Source organism: Canis lupus, chromosome 24, assembly GCF_048164855.1.
Source record: "Canis lupus baileyi chromosome 24, mCanLup2.hap1, whole genome shotgun sequence".
NCBI classification, from domain to species: domain Eukaryota; kingdom Metazoa; phylum Chordata; class Mammalia; order Carnivora; family Canidae; genus Canis; species Canis lupus.
The window spans coordinates 52587389-52613816 of record NC_132861.1 but is presented as its reverse complement, the minus strand read 5'-3'; the positions used below and the strand labels follow the sequence as shown (position 1 = coordinate 52613816).

Here is a 26428-nt window from a genome sequence, read left to right as displayed (position 1 = left end):
CACACCCGGTTCGCCTGCGGGTCCACGTGGCGGCGGGAAGGCACCAACTCCAGCCCCGCGCGGGGCCTGCGCTCCAGGGGCCTCGGGCTGGTCCTGGGAGAGACCCCAGCGGGCAGCGCTCAGACGTCGGGCACCCGGAGCTCGGCCGGGAGCCCGGGGTCGGGGCTCACCCAGACCCTCGCACGCCGCTCGCGTCCACTCGCCCCAGCGCCCCCTTCGGCCGTGCTCGCCTTATCATCAGCCTCGCTGCTGCTTTTCAAAATTTCCATTAAAAGCCTCAAACATCTCTCCTTCTCTGTAGACTCGGCAACCAGCTTGCCCGTTTCCCTCCACACAGTCCATTAAAGATAGACGAAACCCAAACGGGAGAGCCCAGCAACCAACAACCAACCTGCGAGGAGCCAGGAGCATAGACACATCCCCCCGGAAGCTGCTCGGAAGGTCCTGACTGTCCCCGAGCCTCACCCCGTCCCCACTAAGACTGGACGCAGCAACCGGAGAGGCACAAACCCGTCGCCGATCTTCTCAGTAACCCTCGCGTTAGGAAATAAAAACCGAAAGTCCTCGAAAACTGGTAAAAAAAAAAAAAATTCACGTCGGAAATCCGTGGTGCACACACCGAACCCCCAGTAGGGAAAATGGGGTCACACCGAGCCCTCTATTGAGAGAGGACGCCCGGACGTAAATCCATGGCTTGTTCGGTTTAAGAAACGAGGGCGGGAGCCTGGTGGCTGAGTCGGGGAGGCGTCCGCCTGGGGCTCAGGCCGTGACCGCGGGGGGCCTGCTTCTCCCTCTGCCTCTGCCCCCGCCCCGCTCATGCCCACTCGCTCTGACGAATGAATAAAAAGAATCTTTTTTTTTTTTTTAAAGGAATGAGGAAAATCACAACAACAACAACAAAGGAGGATATTAATATAACCCTAAAGGAGTCATCGTGGGCGAAGACGACGGGAGAGATAAAGCTGGTTCTTTGAAGAGACCAATAAACCAGGCGAACTGTTGGCAGGTCGGGCTCAGAGAAAGCGACAGATCTGCAGCGCCGAGACCAGGTAGGGCCCCGGGTGGGAAGAAGAGAGGGTCTCAGGAAGAAAACGGTTCCAACCGCAGGTGGGACGACAGGCGTGAGGGAAACGCGCGGCGGGGCGGCCCCGGCGATGCCTCTAACCGTGCAGGACGGAGGGCCCAGCTGCCGGCTGCCCACGGGGGGAGGCAAGCCCGGCGCCCGGCGGGAGGCGGTGTCCACGGGCGGGCCCCTCTCGCCCGGGGCCGTGGCCTGGCCCTGACCGCCCGCCGCCCCTCCCCCTCCGGCTGTGGGCCCGCGCCCCCTCGCTCCGGGCCGCCCACTGCCCGCTGCCCGCAGGACCCCGAGCGGCGTGGGGCGCGTGTCCTGACGTCCGGGCCCCTTCCGCGTTGTTGATCCTCCGGATTCCCAGGGGGCCCTGGAAACAGGGAGGGATTTGCTCTCGAACAAGAATCTCACTGTTTGCATAGCACAGCCTACCATTTAATTAGAAAAATATGTTTTTAATTAAGTTTCTCTTGACAAACGCATTCAACGGTTCACGTGAAACGGGGGGAGAACCCGGCGCACGAAAGTGAAAGCGCTCGTGTCCCCGCAGACCCGGCTCGGCCTGCGCGGGGGGCCCGGCACCTGACCTGGGCGCGGGGAGGCTGGCCCTGGGCCCTCGGGGCCTGCCGTGCATCGGGGTGCCCCTCCCAGGCGCCCACCTCCATGCCCCGGGCACAGAAATTGGGAAAACCGTCCTCGGGCTGGAGACCAGAGACTCGGGGGGTTCGCGCGACACGGAGGCAGACAGACCCACGGCCGCAGGACGGAAGTACCAGAATTCTCGCCGCGGCTAAACGCGCTGCCCATGGATCTGAGCACCCGCGCTTGCCCACTGGCGGCCGATTCCGAGTCCCGGGGAATGTGGGCCCAGCACGGGTGGCGAGGTGTGACCAGCGTCCCCAGGTGTGGGGCCACAGGGGCGCTGACTCAGCCGGGGCTGCAGGAGGCAAGGGACGCCGGCATCTCACGGAGCCCCAGCCGCCCCGCGGGCAGGTGCCACACACAAGGAGGGGGCGCCACGCAGCTCAGCTGGCCCGAGGACGGAGCCTGCACCCTCCCCGCGGAGGACAGGAGACCTCGGGTCGCTCCCTGCCGCCTCTGTTGCCCTGCGGGGCCCCCACGTCCCGCACGACCCCCATGACCCCCATGACCCCCAGGGTCCCCATGGCCCTCAGGGTCCCCACAGCCCCCAGGATCCCTACGGCCCCTATGGCCCCCATGACCCCCAGGGTCCCTATAGCCCCCACGGTCCCCACGGTCCCCACAGTCCCCACGGCCCCCAGGGCTCCCCTTTCTGTCTTTCAGTTCCAGCTGGAAGCATCTGGACAGGGACACGTGAAGCCCCAGGGGGTCCTCTCCACTCCCGGCTCCGAGCAAGACCAGACCCCCTTCTTTGAGGCCGAGCAGAGGAGAGAGATCCCGACAGTCACAGCCAGTGGTGGCGAAAGAGACAGTCGACCCAGGATCAGATCTGAGGGTCTCGAATGGGAAGAGAACAGAGTGGCTGCACGACGTGGGAACAGGTGTCAGAAGCTGCTCGCGCCCGCTCAGGAAGGGGCCCCGGGGCGGGGAGCCGGAGCGGGAACAACCGAGACTGGGGATGCGAGGACCGACCGGGCGTGGAGATGGGGATTCGATGACGCGCGGCCCTGGACGGAGGCCCAAGCTCCCGGGCCGCGGAGCCGGCGAGAAGGCGGGAGACCGCGGGGCAAGGAGGACGGGCGACCGGAGGGCAGGGCTGGGCTGCCCGAATTTCAGGACAAAAGGATGGGAAGTGCGCGGAGAAGGGGCGTTTTTACGTGGAAATGACCAGCATCGGCTCAAGACAGATTCGGTTCCGCGAGCAGACGGGGCTGCAGGCACAGGTACAGTCGCAGAGGGGACACCCGTCTGGCCTCCCCCGTGGGGGAACAACTCAACCCACAACCCCCTCGCCTTCCCTGAGCCCGTCTGAGGATGAGGTCATGGGGCCACCACCAGGGGAATCTAGGTAGACACAGGCCCTCCAGAGGGTGGGGGCCCGGGGGCGGGCGGCCCCAGGACTGCCCGAGACACCCGGGCACCTCGCAGGTGTAATTAGGGCCACCGCCCGAGGTTATCCAGGTGGGCCGGATGAACCCCCGGAGGCCCCCGGGCTGCTGGCACGGGGACAGCGGTGCGTGAGGGTCCGCGTGAGGGTCCTGCTGCCGCGGCAGCCTGGTGAGAGCCGACGAGAAGCCCAGGCAGGGGTGGGAGACGCGGAACCCACTGCCCCCCGGACCCCGTGGGGCTGCTGCCTGCAGGGATGGGGCTCACTGACGGGGAGCGCCATCAGTGCGTGCAGTATAAAGCCCCGGGGTGTGCCCACGGGGGGCGGGGTTCAAAATCGGGGGCAGGCCCTGCAGGGACCCCCACCGGGGCACTTAGGAGAAAGGTGCAGGCGGGGCAGCCTGGACGGGGCAGGGCGGAGGGGACATGGGCGCGGGGGGAGGGCTGCGAGAAGGGGTCCCCTGAGCACGGCGCAGCCCCACGCTCGCGGTCACACGTGCTGCCCACCCCCGTGGAGGGGGACGGAGAGCAAACGACCCTAAAATAGAGGGACAGAATGGAAGCCACGAGGAAGCCTCAAGCCTCCAGTCAGCAATCGGAGCAAACCGGAGCCCGGAGGTGACCGCACAGCTCGTAAGGGGGATAAATTCCCTTGGAAAAGGCAGAGACTCGAGGTGGGATGGGGATGGAACGGGGGGGGGGGGGGGGGGGGGGGGAGGGGCGGCTGCGCTTGGGGACACGCGGTGGCAGCTGCGGAACGTCGCAGGGCCCGAGAAACTTCAGATTCTGAAGGACACGCCATGGAAACGCGGGGACCCGGGACGCTTGGAGACGGCAGCACGTGCGGCCCCGAATCCTCACGCAAATCCAGCGTCACTCTAGGGATGCCGAGCTCGGGGGACGACCCAGCGCGGGGCGACTGCGTAGACGTCGGGGTCACTCCGCCACCTGCCCGGCTTCTCGGAGCCACATCTGCTGGGCCCCGCGCTGGGTCGTCCGGCCTTCCAGCCCGGGCCCAGGCGTCCCCCGCGTCTCCCGGCGGCCCAGCTCCCGGGGATTCCCTGGCCCGGTCCCACCCCTGCAGTGCCAGGCCACTCAGCCCCCTGCTCCGCTGCTCCCACCATCTTTCCGGGGTGGGGCCGGGGACCCCGATTCTCCAACACGCCCCTGGGGGGCCTGTGCTCCCCCCTGGCCTGCTGATCCCCATGCCTCCGGGGCCTCCAAGAACTTTCTGGAAATGGCAGCCTGGCAGCTTCAGCTGCCCAGACCCGGCTGCTCCCCATCCCAGCCCACCCCGGGGCTGCTGGGCGCCCCGTCCAGGCGGCCACCTCCACCGGCCCAGCCTCCTCACTTGAAAGGGACCAGAGGCCACCATCACAGCACAGGCGCATATGTGGGGACATTTACCCAAATTGGTCCTGTGTAACCTCCGTCCGTGTCTGGGTGACACAGTAAACTTGTCCTGCTCACCATCGACATGACCCCACGGGGGCTCCGGGGCTGGGCCCGTGTCACCGAGGCCCGCATGTGGCCACAGAAGGGTGGACGGCCGGGGAGGCCAGAGGTCACCCTGCCTGAGGCCCTCGCTGCCCTGGACCCAGTGCCCAGCCTGCAGACCAGTGGGGAGCACCCCCGGACAGCCCTACCCGGACACCCCTATGCGCCCTGTGGGCACCCTGTCCCTGGAGGCCATGTCACCCGCTCTGCCTCCACAGTGGTCCTCCTCGTTCCCCGCCCTGTCCCCAGGTCCTCACCCCGCAAGCCCCACCTGGAACCTCCGCCTCTCCCGGCCTGCCGCCCGCCTGCTCGCCAGGTGCTCCGCGTCCAGCCTGTGCAGCGCCTCCTCCTGCAGGGCGCGGGCCGCCTGGGCAGTGCGCGTCTCACCCTCCGCCTGGCGCCAGGCTGCGGACAAACGGGCTTGCGTGGCTCCCGAGCTCAGGCCGGGGAACAGGCTCGCTGTCGACACCTAGACGCTGGGGCTGCAGAGGCCCCCCGACAATCCCTGCCCCTCCCACTTGAACCTCAAGGATCCCTGGGGCTGGGGCTGGGGTCCCGGCTCCCTCCGCCTGCTTCTCCTTCTCTCCCACCTTGTTTCCTTCCACAGACATTCCTCCTTCGAGACTGTGCGCGGCCCCAGACCCACCCTCTGGGGCAGACGGGCCAACGTGGGGAGGGGGACAGGAATGCCGTGGGGGTGGCCCGCAGGGCAGGGGCGCTCTGTGAGGCCACAGGGGCCACCGGCCTCATGACTGTCTGTGGAGGAGGGTCCCAGGAGGCCCGCACAGCCAGCGCAAAGGCCCTGAGGGAGGAAGTGAGGGTGGCCCGGGGGGCAGCAGGGCCTGGGGCCCCGCAGGGTCCCTGGGCTTCACGCCCTTGTGATGCGGAAGCCACTGCTCGGGAAGCTCCCAGCCAGCCGCCGCCCCCGCCCGAGCCCGAGCAGCTCCCAGGACCCCGCACTTGCAGCAGCACTTGCAGAGGCCCTCGGGGGCCCTGGGGAGGTGGCCGAGCACCCCCCACCGCGACCCTCGGGGGCGGGAGGGACGGGAGGTCACCTTCCTCCGCTTCTGCCAGCGCCGTCTGCAGCTGCCCCGCGTGGCTCTGGGCCTGGGCACGCGCGCTCTCAGCCTCTCTCAGCTGGCGGCTCAGGCTCAGCACCTGGAGGTGCCAGTCATCCTGGGCGGAAGGACCCAGGTCAGGGGGCAGCCTGGCGGGGGTGGAGGTCCGGGGCGTCGGGCTGGAGGCTTGGGGGGCTCGGGTGCGCTGACCTGGGCCCCAGGGGGTGTCCGACGGCGCCTGGCGCCAGGGGCTCTGCCGCCCCCTCGGAGGAAGAGAGGCCCCTGGGCCCCCTGGGCTTCGGGTCCAGTTTGGAGGGACGGTGGGGTTCGCTGCTATGTGTCATGCCACCCAAAGGCCAGTCTGACACCTAGGTGCCCGTGACCCGCAGGCCCTGCCAGGGTCTCAGCACGCCTGGGATGGCCGGCCGACGGGAGCCCCCCGCGTGACCTGTCCACTCCCTTACCCGCTCCCTCTGGGCATCCCGCAGCCTCTGCACAAAGTCCCTCAGGGCGTCTCGCACAGAGGCCACGTCCACCGCCGAGCTGTGGTCCCCGGGTGCAGGCGAGGGCCCTCGGGGAGGTGAGCCGGCCCGGCTGGGGGAGCTGGCCCTGTGCCGCGGGGAGCGGCCCGGGCTGCTGTCTGAGCCTGCGGGACAGTGACGGCGGGGGGACGTGGCGGGGACTTGGTGACACACGCAGGTGTCCCGGCCCCCGGCTCTCTGCTTGTCCCCACCCGCGGGGAGCCCGGGGGAGCCCGGGGGACCAGCCCCCTCGCCATGTGCCCCAGGTGGGCCGCGGAGCCTGGACAGGAGCCCCTGCACCACCGAGGACACTGACCTTTCCCCGGGAGGCCGGGCGGCTTGGGGGAGCCTGGGGGGCCGTGTCCCTGGAGCCCCAGGCCGCAGCGGAGCGTGGACCAGAGCCGGCGCAGCTGGCCCTCCGAGTCGCGCCGGGCAGCCTCCGCCCGGGCCAGCTCCTGCTCCAGGCTGCACAGCCGGCCGCAGGCCTCGTCCAGGCGAGCCTGCAGACCCTCCGCCGCGCCGCTGGCCTGCCGCAGCCTCCCGGACACCGAGCGCAGCTCAGCCCGCAGGCTCCGCTCGGCCCCGCGGCTCTGGCGCAGACGCTCCTCCAGCTGCTGCTTCTGGGCCTCGGCGCCGGCCTCCACCTCCGCCAGCTCCTGCCGCAGCCTCAGGACCTGCGGGGCACGGGAAGCCCCCCTCAGCCGCCCGCCTCAGCCCTGCGCCCGGCCCCGCGCCCCGTCCAGGCCGAGGGAGCCCCGCGCCCCGTCCTCGGCACGGGCCCCGGAGCACACACATCCTGGCGGGCAGCGGAGGCGCGAGGGAGCCCGGAGCCGGGTGGAGCCGTGACCCTAGGCTGTCCCTGCCGGGGCCCTCCAGGGTCCCCTCTGGCCAGCCCCGTCCTGGGGCCTGCGGTAGCGAGGGCAGGGCCGGCGTCACCCTGAGCCTGGGGCCGGGAGCCTCGGGGTGCCCCACACACCACCACAGGCTTCTGCGGCCGGCGCGGTGGGTGATCGCCGCTGGCTGCCCCGTGGCCTCCCTGCACACGCGGGGCCCCGGGTGGCCGCTCCCCTGCCTCGCCGGGCCCGGGCCGTTCTCCCTCCTGCTTCACTGCAGCCACCCCCCCCACTGGTCCTCCCCTCCCCTCCCCTCCCCTCCCTTCCGGCAGCCCGGCTGAGGCGCCGAGGGCCCTCCCTGACCCCGCCGTCTGTCCACAGCAGCCCATCCTGTCCTTCCTCTCAGGCCGCCCCGTCTGCCGTGCACCCCTGGTCCCGGCCTCGCCTGGGACCGACACCCCTCTGGCAGGCTGGGGCCTCCTCTGGGCCGCTCCGCCCCCCACCTCCCCCCCCGGGGCGCCCTCGTGGGTCGCCTGGGCCTCGGCGCCAGCCTCTGCCGCTGCTGTACCTCCCGCTGGCTCTGCTGCTGCCGCTCGGCATCCTGGGCGCCCCGGGCCTGCAGCTGGCTCACCTCTTGGCTCTTCCTCCGGTTCTCAGCCTCCAGCATGTTGACCTGTGACGGTGGGCGGCACGGATGGGGTGGCCGGGGGCCCCGCTGGACCCCAGCCTCAGCTCACGTGTCCCAGGGAGGGAGCCCTCCGAGTGGGCAGCGGCTGCACGCAGGGCGCGGGAGGTGGGGGTGCCCTGAGACCACCCCCGGAGCTGACTGCTCGAGGGCCAGCAGCGGGCTGGGGCAGCGGGGCGCTGCTCTGGGCTCCCGGGGACCCCGGCTCACGGGGACCTGGTCCCCCGCACGGCTCTGTGCCTCCGTGGCCTCCTCTGAGAGGGACGGTGCTCGAACCTTCCTCACGGGAGGCCGTGGGGGAGGAGGGAGGTGCAGGAGACGGCGGCTCCGGGGCGCACAGGACAACGGGAGCCTCCACAGGGCGTCCATGAGCCCTGGACACGGCTGTGGACGCCTGGAAAGGCCCCCCAGAGTCCAGGGGCGTCAGGGCCCCACCTCTGAACGGGGTCTGCACCCCGGGGACCTCAGGGACCTCAGCACGCAGCCCGAGTGGCAGGCAGACTGGCAAGCGGTGCCGCCGTCCTCGGGCCCCGGGGTGGCCGTGCGGGGACAGTGTTCCAGGGGCACAGCAGCACGGCCTTGTCCCGAGCCCCTCGCTGCGGCCCGGGGGCCCCGGGGTGGGGGCGACGTCCCGCGGGCCGGGCCCGGTGGCTGCCCTCACCTGCCTGCCCAGCTCCTGGAGCCCCCGGCGGGCGTCGGCCTCGGCCCGCTCCACCTCCCTCAGACTGGCCCGCAGCTCCCAGGCCTCCTTCTGCGCCGCGGCCCGGGCCTCCTCCAGCACCAGCAGCTTCTGCTCCCCTTCTTCCTTGGCCCTCTGGAAGCTGAGCAGAGTGTCCCGGTGGGCCCAGCCCGCGCCGCCCGCCGCCCGCCGCCCGGGGTCTGTCTCCCGAGGCCCGGAGCCCAGCTGGCCGTGCCCCTCGGGGCCCTCCCCCTGCCTTTGTCTCTGCAGCCACACACCCGGAGACGCACGTCCAGCGCGGCCTGGCACCTGTGCCCCCCACCCCGTGAGGGCGGCCGTTCTCGCCTCGCCGCCCCCCCATGGAGCACCCCCGGCCCTGGACCAGGCCCCGCCTCCTCTGCTCCCCGGCCCTCGGCCGTGCCCTGCTGGCCACTCGGGACCGGCAGGCCTGCGAGATGGGCAGTCGCTGAGGGCGGGGCTGCCCCTGTTGGGATCCCGGCCTTCCCGCCCGTGTGGGCGCCCGCCGGGCAGCTGAGCCCGCCCCACCATCCGGCCCTCGTCGAGGATCCGCCGCGTCCGCGGGCTTCGCCCCTGGGCTGCGCCCCTGCGCTGGGCCGTTACCTGGCCCGGTCCTGCTCAGCCCTGCGGATGGCGGCCCGCAGCTCAGCGTTGGAGCGCCGCAGCACGTCCTTCTCACGGGCCTCGTCCCCCAGCGCCCGCCGGGCCTCCAGGGCCTCCCTGCGGAGCCCCTCGCCGCTCTCCTCGCGGCCCTGCAGCTCCCGGCGCAGCACGGCCAGCGCCTCCCGGGCCTCGTCCAGCTGGGCCTGCAGCCGCTCGGCCTGGGGGAGGAGCATGTGGCTGTGCGGCCGCTGGGGCCAGGGTCAGGGGCGTGGGCGGGGGTCGGGGCGTGGAGCTGCCCGGCTCTGGTCCGCAGCACCGATGTAGCCCCTCGCCCTGTGTCCCCAAGTGCTTGGAGGAGCAGCAGCTAACCTGGACGTGCCCACCTGGGGGTCACCTCTCCTCATGCCACTGAGGCTTCATGGGGGCTGGTCCCGGGGCCCAGGGAGGAGACACTCGGACCCTCCTGGCCCCTGGTGTGGCCTGGCTCCCCCGGGCCCTGCTCACTGGTCAGCGGGGACCACATGGGTCATGGCTCTGCCCGCACATGTGCACTGTCCCCACCCAGGTCCTGACGGCCTGCCCTGCTGCTGTCCCCTGGTGCCCGCCCTCTGCGTCCATGATGATGCGGCACTGGGGCCGCTGCCCACCCTGGCGGTACCAGTGGCCTGGGCTCCCGACCCCTGCGTGGTGGTGGGTACACCCAGTCGCGTGGGCCCCGGTTCCCATCGTACGGGAGGTGGCGGGGAGCGGGGGCCTCTGGCGACGGCCCTCAGAAGGCCCAGTGTGGACCAGGCCGTGCAACTGCTCGGGCAGCAGGTTCCCACTGTCTCCTGAGTGCTCGGGGTCCAGTGCTCCTGACCCAAGGGGGGGGCAGCAGAGGCCCCCGGGGCACGGTGGGCAGGCTCCACATCCACCCTGGTCTCAAGGCTCGGCCCCGCAGGCCGGGCCAGGGGTGGGGGCCGTGGGTGTGAGTCGCGGCCCCTGTCCCCGTCGGACCCGTTCCAGGCCCCGAATGGGACGCATCCGACTCGGGTTCGGAGGAGCACAGGCGCGGGGCCGGGGGCCCCACCCCGTCCCCGCCCCGGGGGCGCCCGCCCCCGCCTGCCTCTGGAGGGCCCTCCGTGGGGCTGCCGCCCGCCCCAGGGGAGAGGGCCTTGCCGGGAGGGGAAGCCACAGGAATTCCGAGCAGTGTCAGGCGCTGGTCTGCCAAGAGCCAACCCCACGCTGCTGGCCGTTCCAGCGGCAGCGTCCAGGCCCCCGGCCAGCCCGGCTGCCGCGTCCCCCCGCGGCTCTTGTTGTTCTGTTTGGGAAGGGCCCGAGCCCCTCCTCGCCCCCCCGCCCCCCGCATGTGGGAGCCACGACCGTGGGGAGCAGTTTCCGCAGAGCTCAGCAAAAATCCGCGCGGGGTCAAGGAGCAGCGCGAGGCCCTCCCCGCAGAAAGGAGGCTCTTTCCACTTCCCAGGGCGGAGATGAAAACAAGCACAACAAAGCCCGAGCCCCCCCCCGGCCCCGCGCCCCGGGAGAACAGCCATCCTCTTTACAGGAATTTTACAGCCAAATCACTTAATGTGATTATAATAATTATTTCTTTACTAGAAATTGTATAAACAGGGTCTTTTGAAATCTCCTGCAGGGAGGCGGCTCCAGGGCTCCGCACAGCCGAGGGGAGCCGGGGACGGGCGGTTCCGGGCTCTGGCCTGGGCGCCAGTGCGAGCGCGCACGTGTGTGCTTGGTGTGCGGGCGTGCACGCGTGAGCGTGTGCATCTGCGCGTGTGTGCGGGCGTGCACGCCGCGCGTGTGTGCACAGGCATGCCCTGCGTGCGCGTGAGCGCGTGGGGTTGCGTGTGCGACTTGCCGCACACGGCGTGCGCCCCGCAGCACCCAGGTGAGCCCCCCTGCGGGTGTTGCATCCACGCATAAGTGCACGCGTGTGCATCCCGCGCACACGGTCAGGGACGTGCACGTGTGTGAACCGTGGGGTGTGCTCATGTGCCTGCGTGCACACGCGTGTGGACCTCAGGCGGGGCTGTGAGAAGCCTGGACCTTCCTCCAGTTTAAAGGCTGTGAAAACGGTGCGGTTTCCATGGCAACTGGGCCAGCCTGGCGCCTGGGAGGCTCTTCAGTGCTGCTGCTCCCTGGCTTCCTCCTGCCTCCTCGCTCAGCCCCCTGATCCCCCACTCCCTTCCTGGGGCCCCTCCTTTCTGGGGGTTCCCTCCTTCCAGGGGCCCCCTCCTTTCTGGGGGTTCCCCGCCTTTCTAGGGGTTCCCTCCTTTCTGAGGCTCCCCTCCTTTCTGAGACCCCCCTTTCTGAGGTTCCCTCCTTTCTGGGGGTTCCCCTCCTTCCAGGGGCCCCCTCTCTGGGAACCTGACCTTCTCGGGGGGCCCGCACTTTCTTCCTTCACCTCGCCAGAGCAAACGTGCCCCTCCCCCCCCACCCCGTCTCCTGGCGCCCCCGCTGCAGCCCCTAGTTTTAAATCTCATTTTGCTTCCCCGTGTGGTCGCTGACCGGCCTGACTTTGAAATCTGTTGAAAGGAGACCTTTCTCTTTGGGGGCCAAAGTAAACAGCCTGTCATGTTGAATCACGCTCTGTGCCCCCCTACCCCCGCCGGGGCTGCCCCGGGGGCCCCCCTCCCCGCTCTCCCCTGGGCTCCCGCAGCGCTCGCCTTGGCTCCGGGCCCGGGCGGCCTGGGGGCCGGGTCCTCACGCCCCACCTGGGCGCCGCCGCCCCTCCCCCCGCCTCCCCCCCCCCCCCCCCCCCGGGCTCCCCAGGCCCTGTCACAGCCCCTCACAAACACCTCCCCGTCGCCTGCCTGCTGCGCGGCCTGGCCCTCCTGCCCCCACCCCCGCGGGACACTGTCACGTGGCTCCTGGGGACCCCGTGTCCACCTCGGGGCCTTGGCCGAGTCCACGCTTGGCCGCCCCTGGAAACCCCACGGGACCCCCACACTTCGGCCCCTCCACCCCAGCACCCCGTCCCAGGGGCCCGCACCTCACGCTGCGCAGGCCCAGCCTGGCCAGCACCACTGCCCCGGGGCTCCTCCCGGTGGGGGGGGCTGGATGGTGGGGGGTAGCAGGATGGGTGGGCCTCCCTCCTCTCCCCCAGCACCCTCACTTCTCTCTGGGGACCCCCTCTTCCCCCGGCACCCCCTCTTCTCCCTGGCATTCCTCTTACCCAGCACCACTTACTTCTCTCTGGGCACCCTCTCTTCCCCCCTGCACCCTCTCTTCCCCCCTGCACCCCTCTTCCCCTGACACCCCCTCTTCCCCCAACACCCCCCTTCCCCTGGCACCCCCTTTCCCCTAGCACCCCCTCACTTCTCTCCTGGTGTCGCTTCGCTCTGCAGCCACCTCCCGGAGACTGTCGCTCAGAGCCGCGGCCTCCCTCTGGTGCGCGGCGACCGCGTCCTCAAACTGGGCCTGCAGGGCTTTCAGCTCCGCGTCCGTGGCGCCCATGGCGGCCTGGAGGGAGCGGCAGGCGGTGGCCTCGGGGGGCTGCTGGGGTGCATGGGGGGGCAAGACAGGCGGACCCTGGCCCCAAGCCGCGGCGGTGGGGGGCGAGCAGGGAGCTAGGGCCACAGTCAGGCCCGTGCCCACGTCCCGGTGCACACAGGGGCCCCGTGGAGGCCCCGCCACCACACTCAGGCGGCCACACAGTCCCCCGGACTCGAGTCTGCTCTGCGGGGCCTTAGCCTTCGGGGGGACCCCGTCCAGCAGGCCCGGGGGTGCTGGTGGGAGGTGGGGTCCCCTGCGCCCCGGGCCGGGCAGCCGTGCTGGCGGCTCTCCTTGTCTGCAAGGCAGCACCTGAGGCCCCCCGCTTCCTCACCAGGACACCCGCCCCCGGCTCTGGCCCTGTGCGGGGTCCCTCGGGCACCCACCAGCCCCACTGCCTGGATCCTACGGGCACCTCCCCGCCCTGTGCACGGCCGTCGCCGGCAGCCAGTTGGGTGGGGCCCCCGGGGAGCCCCTGTGGGGGCGGTGGGGCCCTCCACCTGCCAGGCCGCTTTCTGTGTCACCCACAGGCCTTCCTGGGTGGGCCTCTCCCTGCGCCCCCCAGGGCTTGTCACCTGCACCCTCACGCCAAGGTGGCCGAGGGAGCGCCCGGCTGGCAGGCCACCCCGTCCGGCGGGGACTCCGAGCCAGCGCCAGGGCAAGCTGGGCGTCAGCTCCCCGGGTGGCGGGGGCTGCTGGGGGGCAGCTCGGTGAGGATGGGAGGAGGGAGGGCACCCCCACGGCCCCGTTGCCCCCGGCCTGGGGTGGGACAGAGCAGCGTGGGTGCCTGGACCCTGCGGGCAGCTCGGCTCAGAGTGACCACGTCAGGCAGCCCTGGGGGTGCGGAGGCCCCCTGGCAGCCGAGGCCTGACGGCAACCCCGTGTCCTGCCGCGCGGGGCCCCAGGGACGGGCCTCGGCCCCCTCCCGGGGCCGCCCTCCTCGAGGCCCAGCGTCCTGTGTCCTGTCCACACGCTCAATCGCTGGCTCACTGGGCCACTTCAGCACCGGTGGAGAAGTGAAGCCTGTGACCTCGGGGCTGGGGACGCACCAGGGAGCAGGTGGGGACAGGTCCCCTGGACCCAGCGCAGGGGTAATGGAGTAGGAAGGACGCAGGCGGCGCAGGAGGACGGGTGCTGGCCTGGCTTGGCCGCGGCCCCCTGGAACCTGGGGTGTGCGAAGTGCCAGCCCCCCGGGGTGCTGCTCCCCCGCAGACCACTCCCTGTGCCCTCCTCGCACCTCGCTCCGGCCACCGCACCTGGGGGGCTTGTTCCCCGTCGGCCACATGGGGGGCACCAGATGGAGCAGCGGGTGCAGCCACGGGGAGGAGGCCCAGTGCCCCCAGGGTCACTGCCCCCACCGGCGCCCTGGCAGCCGCTGCCCGTCCCCCTGGTCGTCCCAGGCAGCCTCACCCCACCCTCAAGGCTGGGGAAGCCTGTGTCCTGGCTCGGCCGGGACCCCCGGGACCGCCTGCCTCGGCACAGCACGGGCCTCCCGGCCTGGGTTTCTCCTCTGGCGGCCACGAGCGGCCCCCAGGCGCCTCCCGCACATTCGGGGGCGTCCTCCTCCCGGGGCCGTGCTGGTGTCTTGGGACCCCGGCCCAGGTGCTGCTCGGCTCTGCTGCAGGTCACCTGCGGCCCAGGGCCCTCCTGGCTCCGGCCTCGCTCTGGCCGGGCCTGCTGCTGGGGAGCAGGGCCTGGCTCTCGCACCCCCACCCGGCTTGGCTCACTGGGCCTCTCCTTCCCATTAAGACGGTGTCTCCTCCCAGCAGGAGCCCCGGCCGGTCCCTGGGGGAGTCCAGGCTCGGGGGGCAGGACAGGGGGCTGTGTCCCTGGGACTGGGCAGGAAGGGGGTGCTGGGCAGTGCAGGTGCCAGGCCGGGTGCTCCGTGCCTGGCCTGGGCACCAGGGCTCACCTCGGCTCGCTCGTGCCGGCTCTGGGCCTCCTGCCGCACCTGTTCCAGCTCCTGCAAGGCCCGGGAGAGCTCCTCCTCCAGCAGCCTCCTCTCTGCTTCTTTCAGCGACAGGGCCTGGCAGCAGGGGGCGGGGGTGCTTGTGAGGACCGGGGGCCTCTTGAAGGAGAGGCTGCCGCAGAGCCGGGTGCTAAAGCCCCCGCCAGGACATGCTGTGTCCCTGATCCCACATCAGCCAGAGGCAGCCCTTGTCCCGAGTGGGGTCCGTGGGCCTTCTCACTGCCATGGCCCAAATTCCGTGCCTCCACTCAGCCAGGTCTCCACACACCGGCTGGCTGGTCAGGGGGATGGGTGGTCAGACACAGGGACGGATGGTGGATATGGAGGGACAGCTGAGGGTGTGGGAAGGATGTTGAAGTGAGAGGATAAACAGATGGTCAAGGGACTGGCTGCAGACACGGACGGTCCTATGACTGGATGATGGTCGGGTGTGTGGATGGTTGGATGATGTTTAAGCAAATTGATGGATAGGTGTATGGTCAGGTATGTGAATGGAAAATGAGGTATGTGGCTAGATGGCCACGTATGTGGGAGGACGGCTGGGTGTGGAGATAGAAGGATGGATATTCAGGCGAAGGGATGGATGGTGGACAAATGAGTGGAGGGACAGTCAAGTACATGGATGGATTGGTGGGTGGAGAGATGGATGGATGGATGGATGGATGGATCGATGGATGGATGGATGATGGATGGATGGATGGATGGATGGGTTGATGGATGGGTGGATGAGTGGGTTGCTGGATGGATGAGTCGGCGGGTGGATCTCTGTCCACCAGAACTGCTGAGGAAGACCAGAGCTGCAATAGCAGTGACCCAGAAAGGTTGCCCTCATAGGCCTCTTGCTGGGTGGGAGAAGGATTGACGTGAGGAGTGGATGTGTGGGTTCCCTCTGCCTCACAGCCCCCATCACCTGCTGCATCTCGTGTTCCAGCTGGAGGAGACTCTCATCCCTCTCATGCTTCAGGGTCTGAATTTCCTCCTTCAGAGCCTCCCTCTTGGCTGCATTCTTTGCTACCAGCTTCTTCTCCTCTTCCAACCGGCGAGCTGCCACTTCCTTCTCCTCTGTCAGAGACAGACTCAGCGTCTCCTGGGCCGATGCAAAGGGACAGGCAGTGAAGGCTGCGTGGTCAGGACATACGAGGCCAGCGGGTCCCAAGTGAGACCTGGTTCATGGGACAGCAGGGCAGGACGGGTCCCCGGGGTTGTCCACTCCAGTCAGCTACGTACCAAAGCAAGAGCTGGGTGCCCCCCCGCACGTAGTGGTTCCCAAACCTCCCCCGAGCTCCACACTCACAACATGTGTGATGTGTCAAACAAGAGTGGGGGGGCCTGTGGCCAGCGGGATAGCTCCGGCGGGGGTGCTCCCGGCCCGCAGACTGCAGCAGGTCAGCCAACCCCAGGCCTGGCCTCTGCTGCGGGGGTCTGAGTGGACCCAGGCGGCACCCATGCCCCAGGCCCTGGGCTGCTCACGCGACCCCTGGGGAGGCCTCCCCTGGCCCCGGCCCTGGCACGGCGGGGGCGCCTCTCTCTCCTGGTCTCTCCCAGGCCCCCCACCACAAGGTCTGCTGTTTCACGGGACACGGTGGGCTCCTGGGAGGTGCCCAGGCAGCCGAGGGCCCAACGGAAGCAGACCTTGTCCCTCTGGAGCCGCGCCAGGTCCTCGTGGTGGGCCAGTGCCTGGCTCTCCAGCGCCAGCTGCGCCTCCCGCTCCTGCTGGGCCACTAGCCGCTGAAGCCGCCCCACGTCCCACTGGAGCTTCGTCTCCTGGACCTCCCAGGCACTTTTCAGCTGCTGCATTTCCACTGCAGAGTGACAGGCGCATCAGGTACTGGCCGCACGGCGCCGCGGTGGGAACCCCTCGTGGCCCTCATGAGTTCCCTGCGGAGGGCCGGCGCGCTGGAGGGACACCTGCTCGAGGACGCTGCCAGAGCCGGCGGCGACAAGCGCCCTGGGCCCGTTGCAATGTCCCGAGTTGTCACCTTGTACTGCCCGTGGTCAGGCCCACCCACGGCTGGCTGGGCTGGACAGGGAGCACGGGGGCCGGGCAGGGGGCCACCACGCTCAGCCTGCGGCCACTGCCCAGCTTTGCGCCCGGGCCCAGCACCGGGAGCCTCCCTCCTTCGGGGGCTGAGCTCCACGGGGCGGGGGGTGGGGGTGGGGGACGTACAGCCCCCTGAGGGCACCTTGCAGGGTCTGCCGAGCCAGCCGCAGGCTCTGGGTCTCGCCCTCCAGCTGCTCGCGCTCCGCCTGGAGCTGCCCCGACAGCCGCTGGGTGTCAAGCAGGGTGCTCTCCAGAGAGTCCCTCTCGGCCCTGCAGGGAGTCAGCAGACAGCGGCCATCAGCCGGGCAGGCCTGCGGGGGGGACGGTGCGGGGCCCGTCGCTAGACGTGGGGCGCGGCCCGGCTCGCAAACCGGGAGATAAACGGAACATCTCATTCATTTTTTGATCTCAAAACCAAATCAGGCTCAGCACAAAATGACCTTTCGGGTGGATTAAGTTAAACGAAACAAACAACAGATAAACAACTCAGAACTATAAGAACAGTCGAGGGGCGCCTGGGCGGCTCCGTCGGTTAAGTGTCTGACTCTTGACTTTAGCTCAGGTCATGATCTCAGGGTCGTGAGACGGAGCCCCAGGTCGGGCCCATGCTGGGCGTGGAGCCTGCTTGAGACTCTCTCTCTCCCTCTGCCCCTCTGCCTCCCCCGCGCTCATGCACGCGAGCTCTCTCTCTTTCTCAAAAAAAAAAAAAAATAGTCGGAAGAAAACACAAAGGGTATTATATGATCTTCTTAAGCAAGACACAAAAGCCAAAAGCCAAAAATAGAGGCCAGCAATGTAAACACACTTAAAGACGAGGTGATGGTTGTGCAGGAAAGCTTGCATAAACCAACTGAAAAGACAAGGGACAGACTGGAAGAAAAAAATCTGCACTAGACGGACAAAGAGTTAATATCCACCATATGCAAAGAGCTCCTACCAATCAATGACAGAAAGTCAGCTGATCCTACAGAAAAACGAGAAAAATGACGGTTATTCACAAAGAGAACGCAAAGGGACAATGAACATCCAGAGCTTGCCCAACCTGACTAGTGCCCTAGGACAGTCGATCACCACCACGAGCTCGAGGGACCCGGCATCAGAGCGACAGAACTTTACGTAATGGTCACATTCAACGTCGGCAAGGATGTGAGGACGATTTTCCTTGTGGAGCGGAGGCTGGGAAATTTCAAAATTTAAAGAGTGCTTATCTTAGAACGAGCCATTCCACTCCCAGACGCCGGTTCCTTAGAAATACACGTGCCCCGTGAGGCGTGTGCGAGGACGCCCACTGCAGCTCTTGGCAGCGCGTGCGCCGGGCTCGGCCTCGGGGCTGCTGAAGCGCAGAATGCTGGCAAGGGCGGCCCAGCCAGTGGGTTGTCACTGAGGACGAGGAAGCTCTCTTCTCTCTCCTCTTGCCTCCGAGAAGCAAGGTGCCGGAGCCGCCCGCGCGCGGCGTGATCCCGGGCGTGCAAACGCCCCTGCCTGCCTGTGCACGCGCACAGACGTGTGTGCACGGGGAGTCCTGTGTCGGCGCAGCTCCCGCAGCTCCCGGCGGCCACTCCTCTCTGGAGGGGACGGAGGGGCTTGAAGCAGTCGTGCGAGGCCAGGCAAGCGGCTGCCAGTCACCAGGCGGCCGAGGGGCCTGTTCCAAGTGTTCGTGGGCCGGGCCCTGTGCTGGGTGATGCGGGAGGAAGGGGACAACGCGGGGCATACCCCACAAACACTTGCGTGCGCTCGGGGGGCACACACAGGGCCCCACCCACGTGGACGGGCCAGGGAGGGCCTGGGCCATGGGGACCCCACAGCCCCCTGCCCCCCGCTGCCACCTTGTCGGGGGGTACGGCACACGGACACCCTCTAGGGCTCCCTGATGCCCGCAGAGCCCGGAAACCTCAACGCCTGGCATCTCCTCCCCGTCCTCGCCAGCACCCCACGTCCCCCCCACCCCCCATCTGCGTGACCCCCTCCCTGCTGCGGGGAACGGTCCCTCGAGTGCCTTGAACCCACCTCCTCCCAGATCCCGGCCCGGTGCCCCCGGAGAAGCAGGGAGCTGCAGCAGGACTTCCTGCACCTGGCGCTTGTCAGCACGCCCCGGGAGCTCGTTAGAGCTGGAGAGACACACACGTGTGTGCGAGGGGCCGTGTGCGCCAGGCGTGCGTGCGTTCAGGGCAGGCCCCGAGCAGTCTTGTGGCCAGAAGCTCAGGCTGGTGATCGTGAAGGGCTGTTTCAGGAGCACGTGGCTCTGTGTGGGCCACAGGCCTGCCGTGTGCAGAGGCCCCGGGCCCAGCCATCAGGGCTGCGGCTGGAGGGAGGATCCTGGGCTGCGGAGGCCCCGGCCGGGAGGGGGCGGCAGGCAGGGACCCCCTGCTCCAATCTCTCCGCCAGCTTTCATTTGCAAAAGAGGTTTGTCTGCGAGGATGTTTAAGGACCTGGGACTCGAAGGGTTCTCGTGACCCCAGATTCCGGAATTCCAGGAGGAAATCTTTTCTACAAAAATACTTGGGTGTTCCCAAGGGAGCCCGCAAGTTTGGTGGCAGGAAGGTACGGAGGCCACGGGACGAGCTCAGCTCACCGGGCAACGGCCACAGGCGCCCCCTGTTCTCGCCCACAAGTGCCTATTTCGTGTCCTCCGGAAGTGGCGCCTGACGGTCTTTGAAGCTCATCCTGCCCCTGCCCTCGACCTCCCGGTTCCCCGGGGCTGGCACCGCCCCTGGCTTCGGGGATGGACCTGACCCAGCCTGCCAACCTGAGCCCAGCAACTCCCAGGATTGGTTCAGGGACATCAAGTGGCTCAGTTTGGGGGCTTTGTGGGGAAAAGGGCTGTCTGCTGAAGGAGGGAGCCTGGAGTGGGCACCACCCCTCTCGCCGTGAGCCTGCCTGGGAACAGAACCCCCGGAGTTAAGCAGCACTGAGCAGGGACAGGCAGGATTCTCACAGCACTGTGGGAGCCCCTGGATCCAGCCTGGCCTGAAGCCATGTGTACCCTGAACTTCTTAGATCCATGAGCAAGACATTCCAGGTCTTCCTTCTGCTGGTCCGAACTGGGTTTCTGATTCCCTGCTGTCTGGCCAGCGTGGCCACCTTGCTCAGGAGGCCCATCCCCGGGCTCTCACCAGATTCACTCCTAGATGCTCCTCCTACCCGGGCTCTGTGTTTGCCCCTCACTCCCAGCCTCTCTCCCATGTGGACAGAATTGTTCAGCTATTGCTGAGTGAGTGCCCGCCCCCTGCCGCACTCCAGGCTCTTCAGGGCGGAGGCCACGTGGACACGACCTGCTGGTGGGGCCTGGGTACCTGAGGTCAGCTGCCTCCGCAGCTGTGAGCTGGACCTGCCTCTCCAGGGCCGCCTGTTTGGCCAGCAGCTGGGTCCGCTCCTCAGACAAAGCCTCCTTCTCCTGCAGGGCCCTCTGCAGAGTGTCCATCTGGGCCTCCTGGTCCCGCAGGCTCTGGGCCAGCTGCTCCTCCAGCGCCTGTTTCTTGCCTGTGACCTACGGGAGGGGGATGGGACAGTCTGGCAGAGAGTGGGAAGGTGAGGGGCGTTCAAGAGAAAAGAAGCAACTTTGTGCAGAGGGCGTGGGGGACGAGACGGGGAGGAGAGTGGGCGGGAGACCGCTGGGGCCTCAGAGGTGCACGTGGGTGTTTTCACAGCAGAGGGGCCCCCGCTCCCGTAGCCGCGATGGAGAAGCTGAAGATTCCCAGGGAAGAGCCCGCTGCTGTCCCAGATGGTGACCTGGGCTGGGCCACGGGCATCCAGGGGACAGGAAACATCACCCAGCGATGGCAGGAGGGGGCAGAGGACCAGGCGCCGCAAACACTTCCATCAAGAGCACCACACGAGTGTGGCCAGAACCTAGCACAGGGATCTGTACGAGGCCTCAGGGAGCTGCCAAGGCGGGGGGACTAGGGAGCCGAGACCTTAGAGGCACCACCTGGCATCTCTTCTCTCCTCAGAATTTGCTGATTTAGACATTTTGGCTGAGAAATTGAGAAGCCCAGGAGAGTTTCCGACAGTGCTATGGCCTCAGGGGAGCAAAAACTCAAGTTCAGAGCCATCATGGCAGAGGGGCCCTAAAGAGCATCCTGGCTTTAGTGGCAATCCCCGCAGGGCTTCACCCAGTAGTGGCGCCGACCTGGGAATAGATCATCCCTCAGGAAAGCTGAAGCTCGGGCTTCAATCACTCCAACCAGGGACTACGGGGTCGTTTCCCTTCACTGCCTGCCAGAACCAAAGGTGAATCTTCTCTGGAAGAAGAATAGCGTCATCAAGATCCTCACGTCATTTCTACAACTTTTTACCTATATTTGGCATTTAGTCAACATCACCAGGTGTATCAGGAGATAGGATCATATGGCAAAAACAAAACAAAACAAAACCCCACAGGTAAGAACATAAAACAAAAACCGATGCCTCTCTGCCCTCTTGAATACTCAGATATCGGAGTTCACAGAGTTTAAAGTAGCTGTGATAAAAAAATAAATAAAGTAGCTGTGATTCAGTGTTCAAGAAGGTGGATGGCAAGATACAGAATTTCACAAGAGAACTAGAAACTAGATATAAACAGTATAATTTTAAAATACAATAACCAAAAAAGGTTCAATGCCAGCTTAGACAGAAGAGAGAGGACTACCAGTCTGGAAGTTCGGCAAAAGAACGTATCCAGACTGAATCATGAAGAGAAAAAACGGATGAAAAACACTGAAGAGAGTGTAACACACGGGACAAGGCAAACAGGTCCAACACGTGTACAATGGAAGTTGCAGGAGGAGAGGAGAGGGAATACTTGAACGGATACTGCACAAGAATGCCCCCAGTCCAGTAAAATCCATCGAGCCACAGATTTAAAAGGAGCCATAATCATGCAGGGGGATAAACATGAAGAAAGCATCACGGACACAGAGCACAGTAATGTTTCTGAATACCGGAGATAGAGAAATACAAATTTTAAAATCAGAAAAACACACGTTAGCTTAAAATGAGCAACGATAGGAATGACATTTGATTTCCAAACAGCAACAAGGAAAGTCAGAAGATGGTGGGATGGATTCATCAAAATGCTGAAGGCAAATGTTGTCCATCCTAGTCTCCTATAACGTATAAAAGTATCTTCAAACATAGAGACCAGTACTTTCTGCTTCTGATAATGGTGAAAGTTTGTTGGAGACCAACCCTCCCACCTGGAGCAGCTAGAAAATCTATGCAGCACACCTGCAACATCACAATCGTATGAGGGCCTAGGAGGTGCCACGTGGCCAAGACCCAAGGAGACGTGGACCTAGTTGAGCCCGACACCTGGCCATGGGCTTTCCTTGCAGTATCTACCAGCCCCGAAGTAGCACAAGGCCCAGAGCCTTTGCAGCCAAGGATAAGGCCTGGGAACTTGACTTGTGAGACTAGGGAGGCTTAACCTGGAGTTCAAAGCCACCAAAGCAGCTGGTGTTTGAGAGGTGAGACATCAGAGAGGAGGGGAGACTCAGATTCTGTATTGTTTTTAAGTACTGCTTTAGAAAAAAATAATTCCCAAGCAGTAGAGGGCTGAGGGACTCTGAATCTGAATGAGAAGTGGCAGCTGAGAGAATTGAGAAAACAAAACCTGGTGGTGGAGCTTGCCGGAAGGTAGAGGCCCTGGTCTACACCCGACTCATCCAGTGAGGGGCCCGGGAGAGCGGTGTTGCACCCCGGGGCACACCAGAAATAGGCCGCTCTTCATGAGGGATTGAAACCCACTTACAAACCAGTGTGAGCCCAGACTGGATACAGGCGCTCTGCCCCTGCTCTGATTTCCCCAAATCTAAAGCCAATTCCCTCTGGAAAAAGTTGATCTCATTCAGAGGCTCAAATGATCTCTACAAAAACATAAAGTCTTATTCAACAAAATTATTACCCATATCAAGAGGCAAGCCCAATGACTGAAAACCAAGATATAAAAGACAAAAGAAAGGGACCTGTTAGAGGCTGCAGATGTTGGGAGTTATCAGACAAAGACTTGAAAAAGATTACGATTAACATACGGTGAAGATAAAGAATTTCACCAGATAACTGAAGTGTGTGTGTGTGTGTGTGTGTGTGTGCATAGTTAAAGTGACCATTTAAAACAAAAATATTAATAACATATTGTAGGGTTTATTTATTTATTAAAGATTTTATTCATTTATTCCTGAGAGACACACAGAGAGAGGCAGAGACCCAGGCAGAGGGAGAAGCAGGCTCCATGCAGGGAGCCCGACGTGGGACTCAATCCCGGGACCCCGGGATCACGCCCTGGACTGAAGGCGGTGCTAAACCACTGAGCCACCCAGGCTGCCCCTATTGTAGGGTTTATAACAGCACATGTAGAAGTAAAATATATAGCAACAAGAGCACAAAGGATGGGAGAGATAAATGTAACATATTATTGTGAAGGTCTTAAATTGTTTTTGAAGTAACATGATATTATTCGAATATAAACTATGCATATAATAATTTCAGAATAATTACTAAAACAATAAGCAAAATAAGTACAGCTTAGAAATGCCATTAGAAAACATAAAATAGCAAAAAAGAAAAAAGAAAAAAGAAAAAAAAAGGAAACATAAAATGGAATACTACATAAATATGAAAATAACCCAAAATAAGTCCAGAAATGAGGAAGGTAAAAATGTGTTTTTAATGAGACAAATAGAAAACAATTACCAAGATAGTAGAATAAAACCAAGCATATCAATGGTTACACTAAATGTAAATGGCACAAACTGTCCAGAGTGAATATAAAAGCAAGACCCAGGGCACCTGGGTAGCTCAGCGGTTGAGCATCTCCCTTTGGCCCAAGGCGTGACCCTGGGGGTCCTGGGATCGAGTCCCGCATCGGGCTCCTGCAGGGAGCCTGCTTCTCTCTCTGCCTGTGCCTCTGCCTCTCTCTCTCTGGGTCTTTCATGAGTAAATAAATAAATTCTTAAAAAAAAGCAAGACCCAAGCATATGCTTTTTATGAGAAACACACTTTAAATATACAGACAGAGATGAATCAGAAGTAAATTTCTTGAGGGGTATACAAAGAAAACAGCATGAGAAAGTTGGTGTGGCTCTATCAACTCCACAAAAAGTAGAAATCAAGGAAAAGAGTGTCAGCGGAGATAAGAGGGGACATTTCATAGTGATGGAGAAAGTCAGCGCATCATGAAGACATAAAATACTAAACGTGTATGCGCCTAATAACGGGAATTCAAACTATGAGGCAAAAATAAACAGGACTACAATTTGAAATGGATAATTCTGCAATCACAGATAGAGAGTTTAATGCCCTTCCAGCATGAATTGTTAGAGCAAGTAGACAAAACCAGCCAAGTAAAACAAATAAGATGAACTAACAAACAAAAAACAGTGAGGACATGGAATATTCGAACAATATTTGACGTGATTGATATTTATCGACCCTGCATCCACCAGTTTCACTGTGCTCGCTCTTCTCACACGAGCATGGGATGCTCAGCAAGACTGGCTGGGCCGAAAACATGCCTCAGTACCTTTAGAGCCATTCAAGTAGCATGGAGCATGTTTTTTTTTCTTTTTTCTTCTTTTATTCTTATTTTAAAGATTTTATTTATTTATTTCAGAGAGAAAGTGATAGCCAGAGAGAGAGAGAGAGAGAGTACAAGCAGGGAGGAGAGGAGGAAGTAGGCTACGTGCTGAGCAGGAGCTCCATGTGGGGCTCAATCCCAGGACCCCAAGATCGTGATCTGAGCTGAAGGCAGATGCTTAACCGACTGAGCCCCCCGGATGCCCCTACAGTATGTTTTCTGACCTCAATGGAATCATATAAGAAATGGGTGACAAGTAGGTACTTGGAAAATCCGTGTGTGGGATCCCTGGGTGGCTCAGCGGTTTAGCGCCTGCCTCTGGCCCAGGGTGTGATAATCAAGTATGAGCAAGACAGCTACACGGAGAACAAACCACAGCTGAGAGAAGTGAGTAAAGAAGAGAAACGCCACATCCTCACGGGCGGACACCTCAAGGCGCCCAGGCCTCTGGATTCCACCTACAACGTCAACACGATCCCAACTGAGTAGGTTCTGACAGCTTTTCGGGGAGGACAGAAACTCATGAGCTGATCCCGCAGGGTACACGGAAATGTGCGACATTTCCAACTGTCAAAACCATTCTGAAAAAGAAGAATAAGGTCGGAGAACTCGTGCTCCTTAATTTCAAGGCTGAGCAAGAAAGCCCGGTAACCAAGACAGTGTGGTTTGGGGGAAAGAATGAGCAGATGGATTTGCACAGACCGACAATCTGACCCGTGCTCATCTCTGCGCGTGTATGTTCAATTCGCTTTCAACGAGTCGCTGAGTTGACTCAAGGGAGAACGGACAGTCTTTAAAAATCGGTGCGGGGAGGGATGCCCGCGTGGCTCAGCGGGTGAGCATATGCCTGCGGCCCAGACCGTGACCCTGGAGACCCGGGATCGAGTCCCACATCGGGCTCCCCGCAGGGAGCCTGCTTCCCCCTCTGCCTGCGTCTCTGCCTCTCTCTGTGTCTCTCATGAATAAATGAATAAATACTCTTTAAAAAAGCAGAGAACGTAGAGGCAAGTCACCAACGTGAATAAACCATTCCAAGTACATCCGCCTGACGAAGCACTTGTGGTCAAGGTGTGTGCAGAATTCCTACACGCCCACGACCAAACCACAAAATAAAAAAAAAAAACAACAATAAAAATGGGCAAAAGATTTGAACACTTGACAAGAAAAGAAGGTCCACAAATTTCCGGTGCTCTCAAGATCGTTTGTGATCCAGGAAAGGCGGAGGAAAACCACAGCGGGATGTGACCGCACACACAGAGCAAAAGTGGATGATGTCGAGTGTTGACAAGGCCGAGGAGCAGCTGCAAGGCCCCGTCCGGGCGCTGCCGGTGGGATAAATAGCACAATCTCTCCGGAAAATCGCTGGGCGGTTTCTTACTAAGCTCCACGGCCACCTCCCAAACGGCCGCCTCCCTGTACATTCGTGCGCCTTGGTCACCGATGTCTGTGGCCGTCTGGCGCATCACAACCCAAAGTGGACGGAACCCAAACGTGCAGCAGCAGGGACATGGGGGAGCCAGTGTGGTTTATCCGGACGCGGACCGTTACTAGGCCGTCAAGCCCCAGCTCTTGCCGCCTGCCCGCCCCAACTCCCACCCACGATGCCGAGACTCCAACTCCACGGCTCCGTCCACCAGGAGCTCTGCCCCGGGGGAGCCAGCGTGTGGCCCAGGGGACCGGCCCTGTCTCCTCCGCGCTGGCCGCGCCGTGCACACGATGGTCACTGCTCACGGAAACGCGCCCTGGCTCCCGAGTGCGAATCACCTTGCGGTGAAAGGAGGAGGAAGACGACGGCCGGGACGGATGGGCCAGCGCGGGAGAGAGTGGAGGGCGCCGCGTGGAGTCCCAAGGCGCACAGGGCCCGTGGGCCGCGAATGGAGGCAGGCAGAGCGCTGCAGTGCCCGCCCCGCAGAGTCACCCCCTGGAAGGCCCCCCCCAGATGGAGCAGGCAGGGAGGAGGGAGCCCCGCGGCGGAGGAGGCAGTGAAGCCCCCGACCCCGAGTGTGTGCCAGTCACGGGCGGGGCCTTGGGTCCCCTGGGGGCGCTGGGGACAGCCCCAGGGACCCTGCCTATCCCCCCAGTCCTACCCTCCCTTCACCGGCGGGACCTCCAACGGTGACCCGCACCCACAGAGGCGGGGCAGCCCCGCGGGGGCAGCGGGAGCCCTCCACGCCTCACCTGGCCCACCTGCTGCTCCAGCTGGGCCCTCTGCTGCTGGAGGCGGGCCGCCTGCCCCTGCACCTGCTCCAGCTGCTGCTCTGCCCGCGCCAGCCGCTCCCGCGCGCCCGCCTGCTCCTGCTCCAGCGCCTTCTGCTGCTCCCGCAGCTGGTCCCGCTCCTGCTCCAGCTGCCGGGGGGGTGGGGGGGGGTGGGGTCTGCACCTAGGC

At 64.2% G+C, this 26428-nt stretch overlaps 1 protein-coding gene and 1 long non-coding RNA gene across 3 annotated transcripts in view; one reads left to right on the top strand and one right to left on the bottom strand.

Moving 5' to 3' along the window:
• The window catches only part of CROCC2 (ciliary rootlet coiled-coil, rootletin family member 2), a 58433-nt gene that overhangs the window by 7832 nt on the left and 24173 nt on the right, over positions 1-26428 (bottom strand). For both annotated transcript variants that reach the window (XM_072797019.1, XM_072797020.1), the window contains 14 exons: positions 26221-26388; positions 19784-19977; positions 16633-16760; positions 16082-16251; positions 15360-15536; positions 14393-14506; positions 12307-12450; positions 8992-9209; positions 8353-8512; positions 7575-7679; positions 6490-6847; positions 6117-6298; positions 5650-5770; positions 4866-4999 (listed from right to left, as the gene is read on the bottom strand). In XM_072797019.1, coding sequence (XP_072653120.1) covers positions 4866-4999; positions 5650-5770; positions 6117-6298; positions 6490-6847; positions 7575-7679; positions 8353-8512; positions 8992-9209; positions 12307-12450; positions 14393-14506; positions 15360-15536; positions 16082-16251; positions 16633-16760; positions 19784-19977; positions 26221-26388 — 2373 coding nt within the window. The remainder of the gene's footprint in view (positions 1-4865; positions 5000-5649; positions 5771-6116; positions 6299-6489; positions 6848-7574; positions 7680-8352; positions 8513-8991; positions 9210-12306; positions 12451-14392; positions 14507-15359; positions 15537-16081; positions 16252-16632; positions 16761-19783; positions 19978-26220; positions 26389-26428) is intronic.
• LOC140616348 (uncharacterized) lies at positions 440-6943 on the top strand. The gene is made up of 5 exons (XR_012016876.1): positions 440-574; positions 871-1049; positions 2375-3771; positions 3864-4020; positions 4844-6943. It is a non-coding gene; the product is annotated as an uncharacterized lncRNA (long non-coding RNA).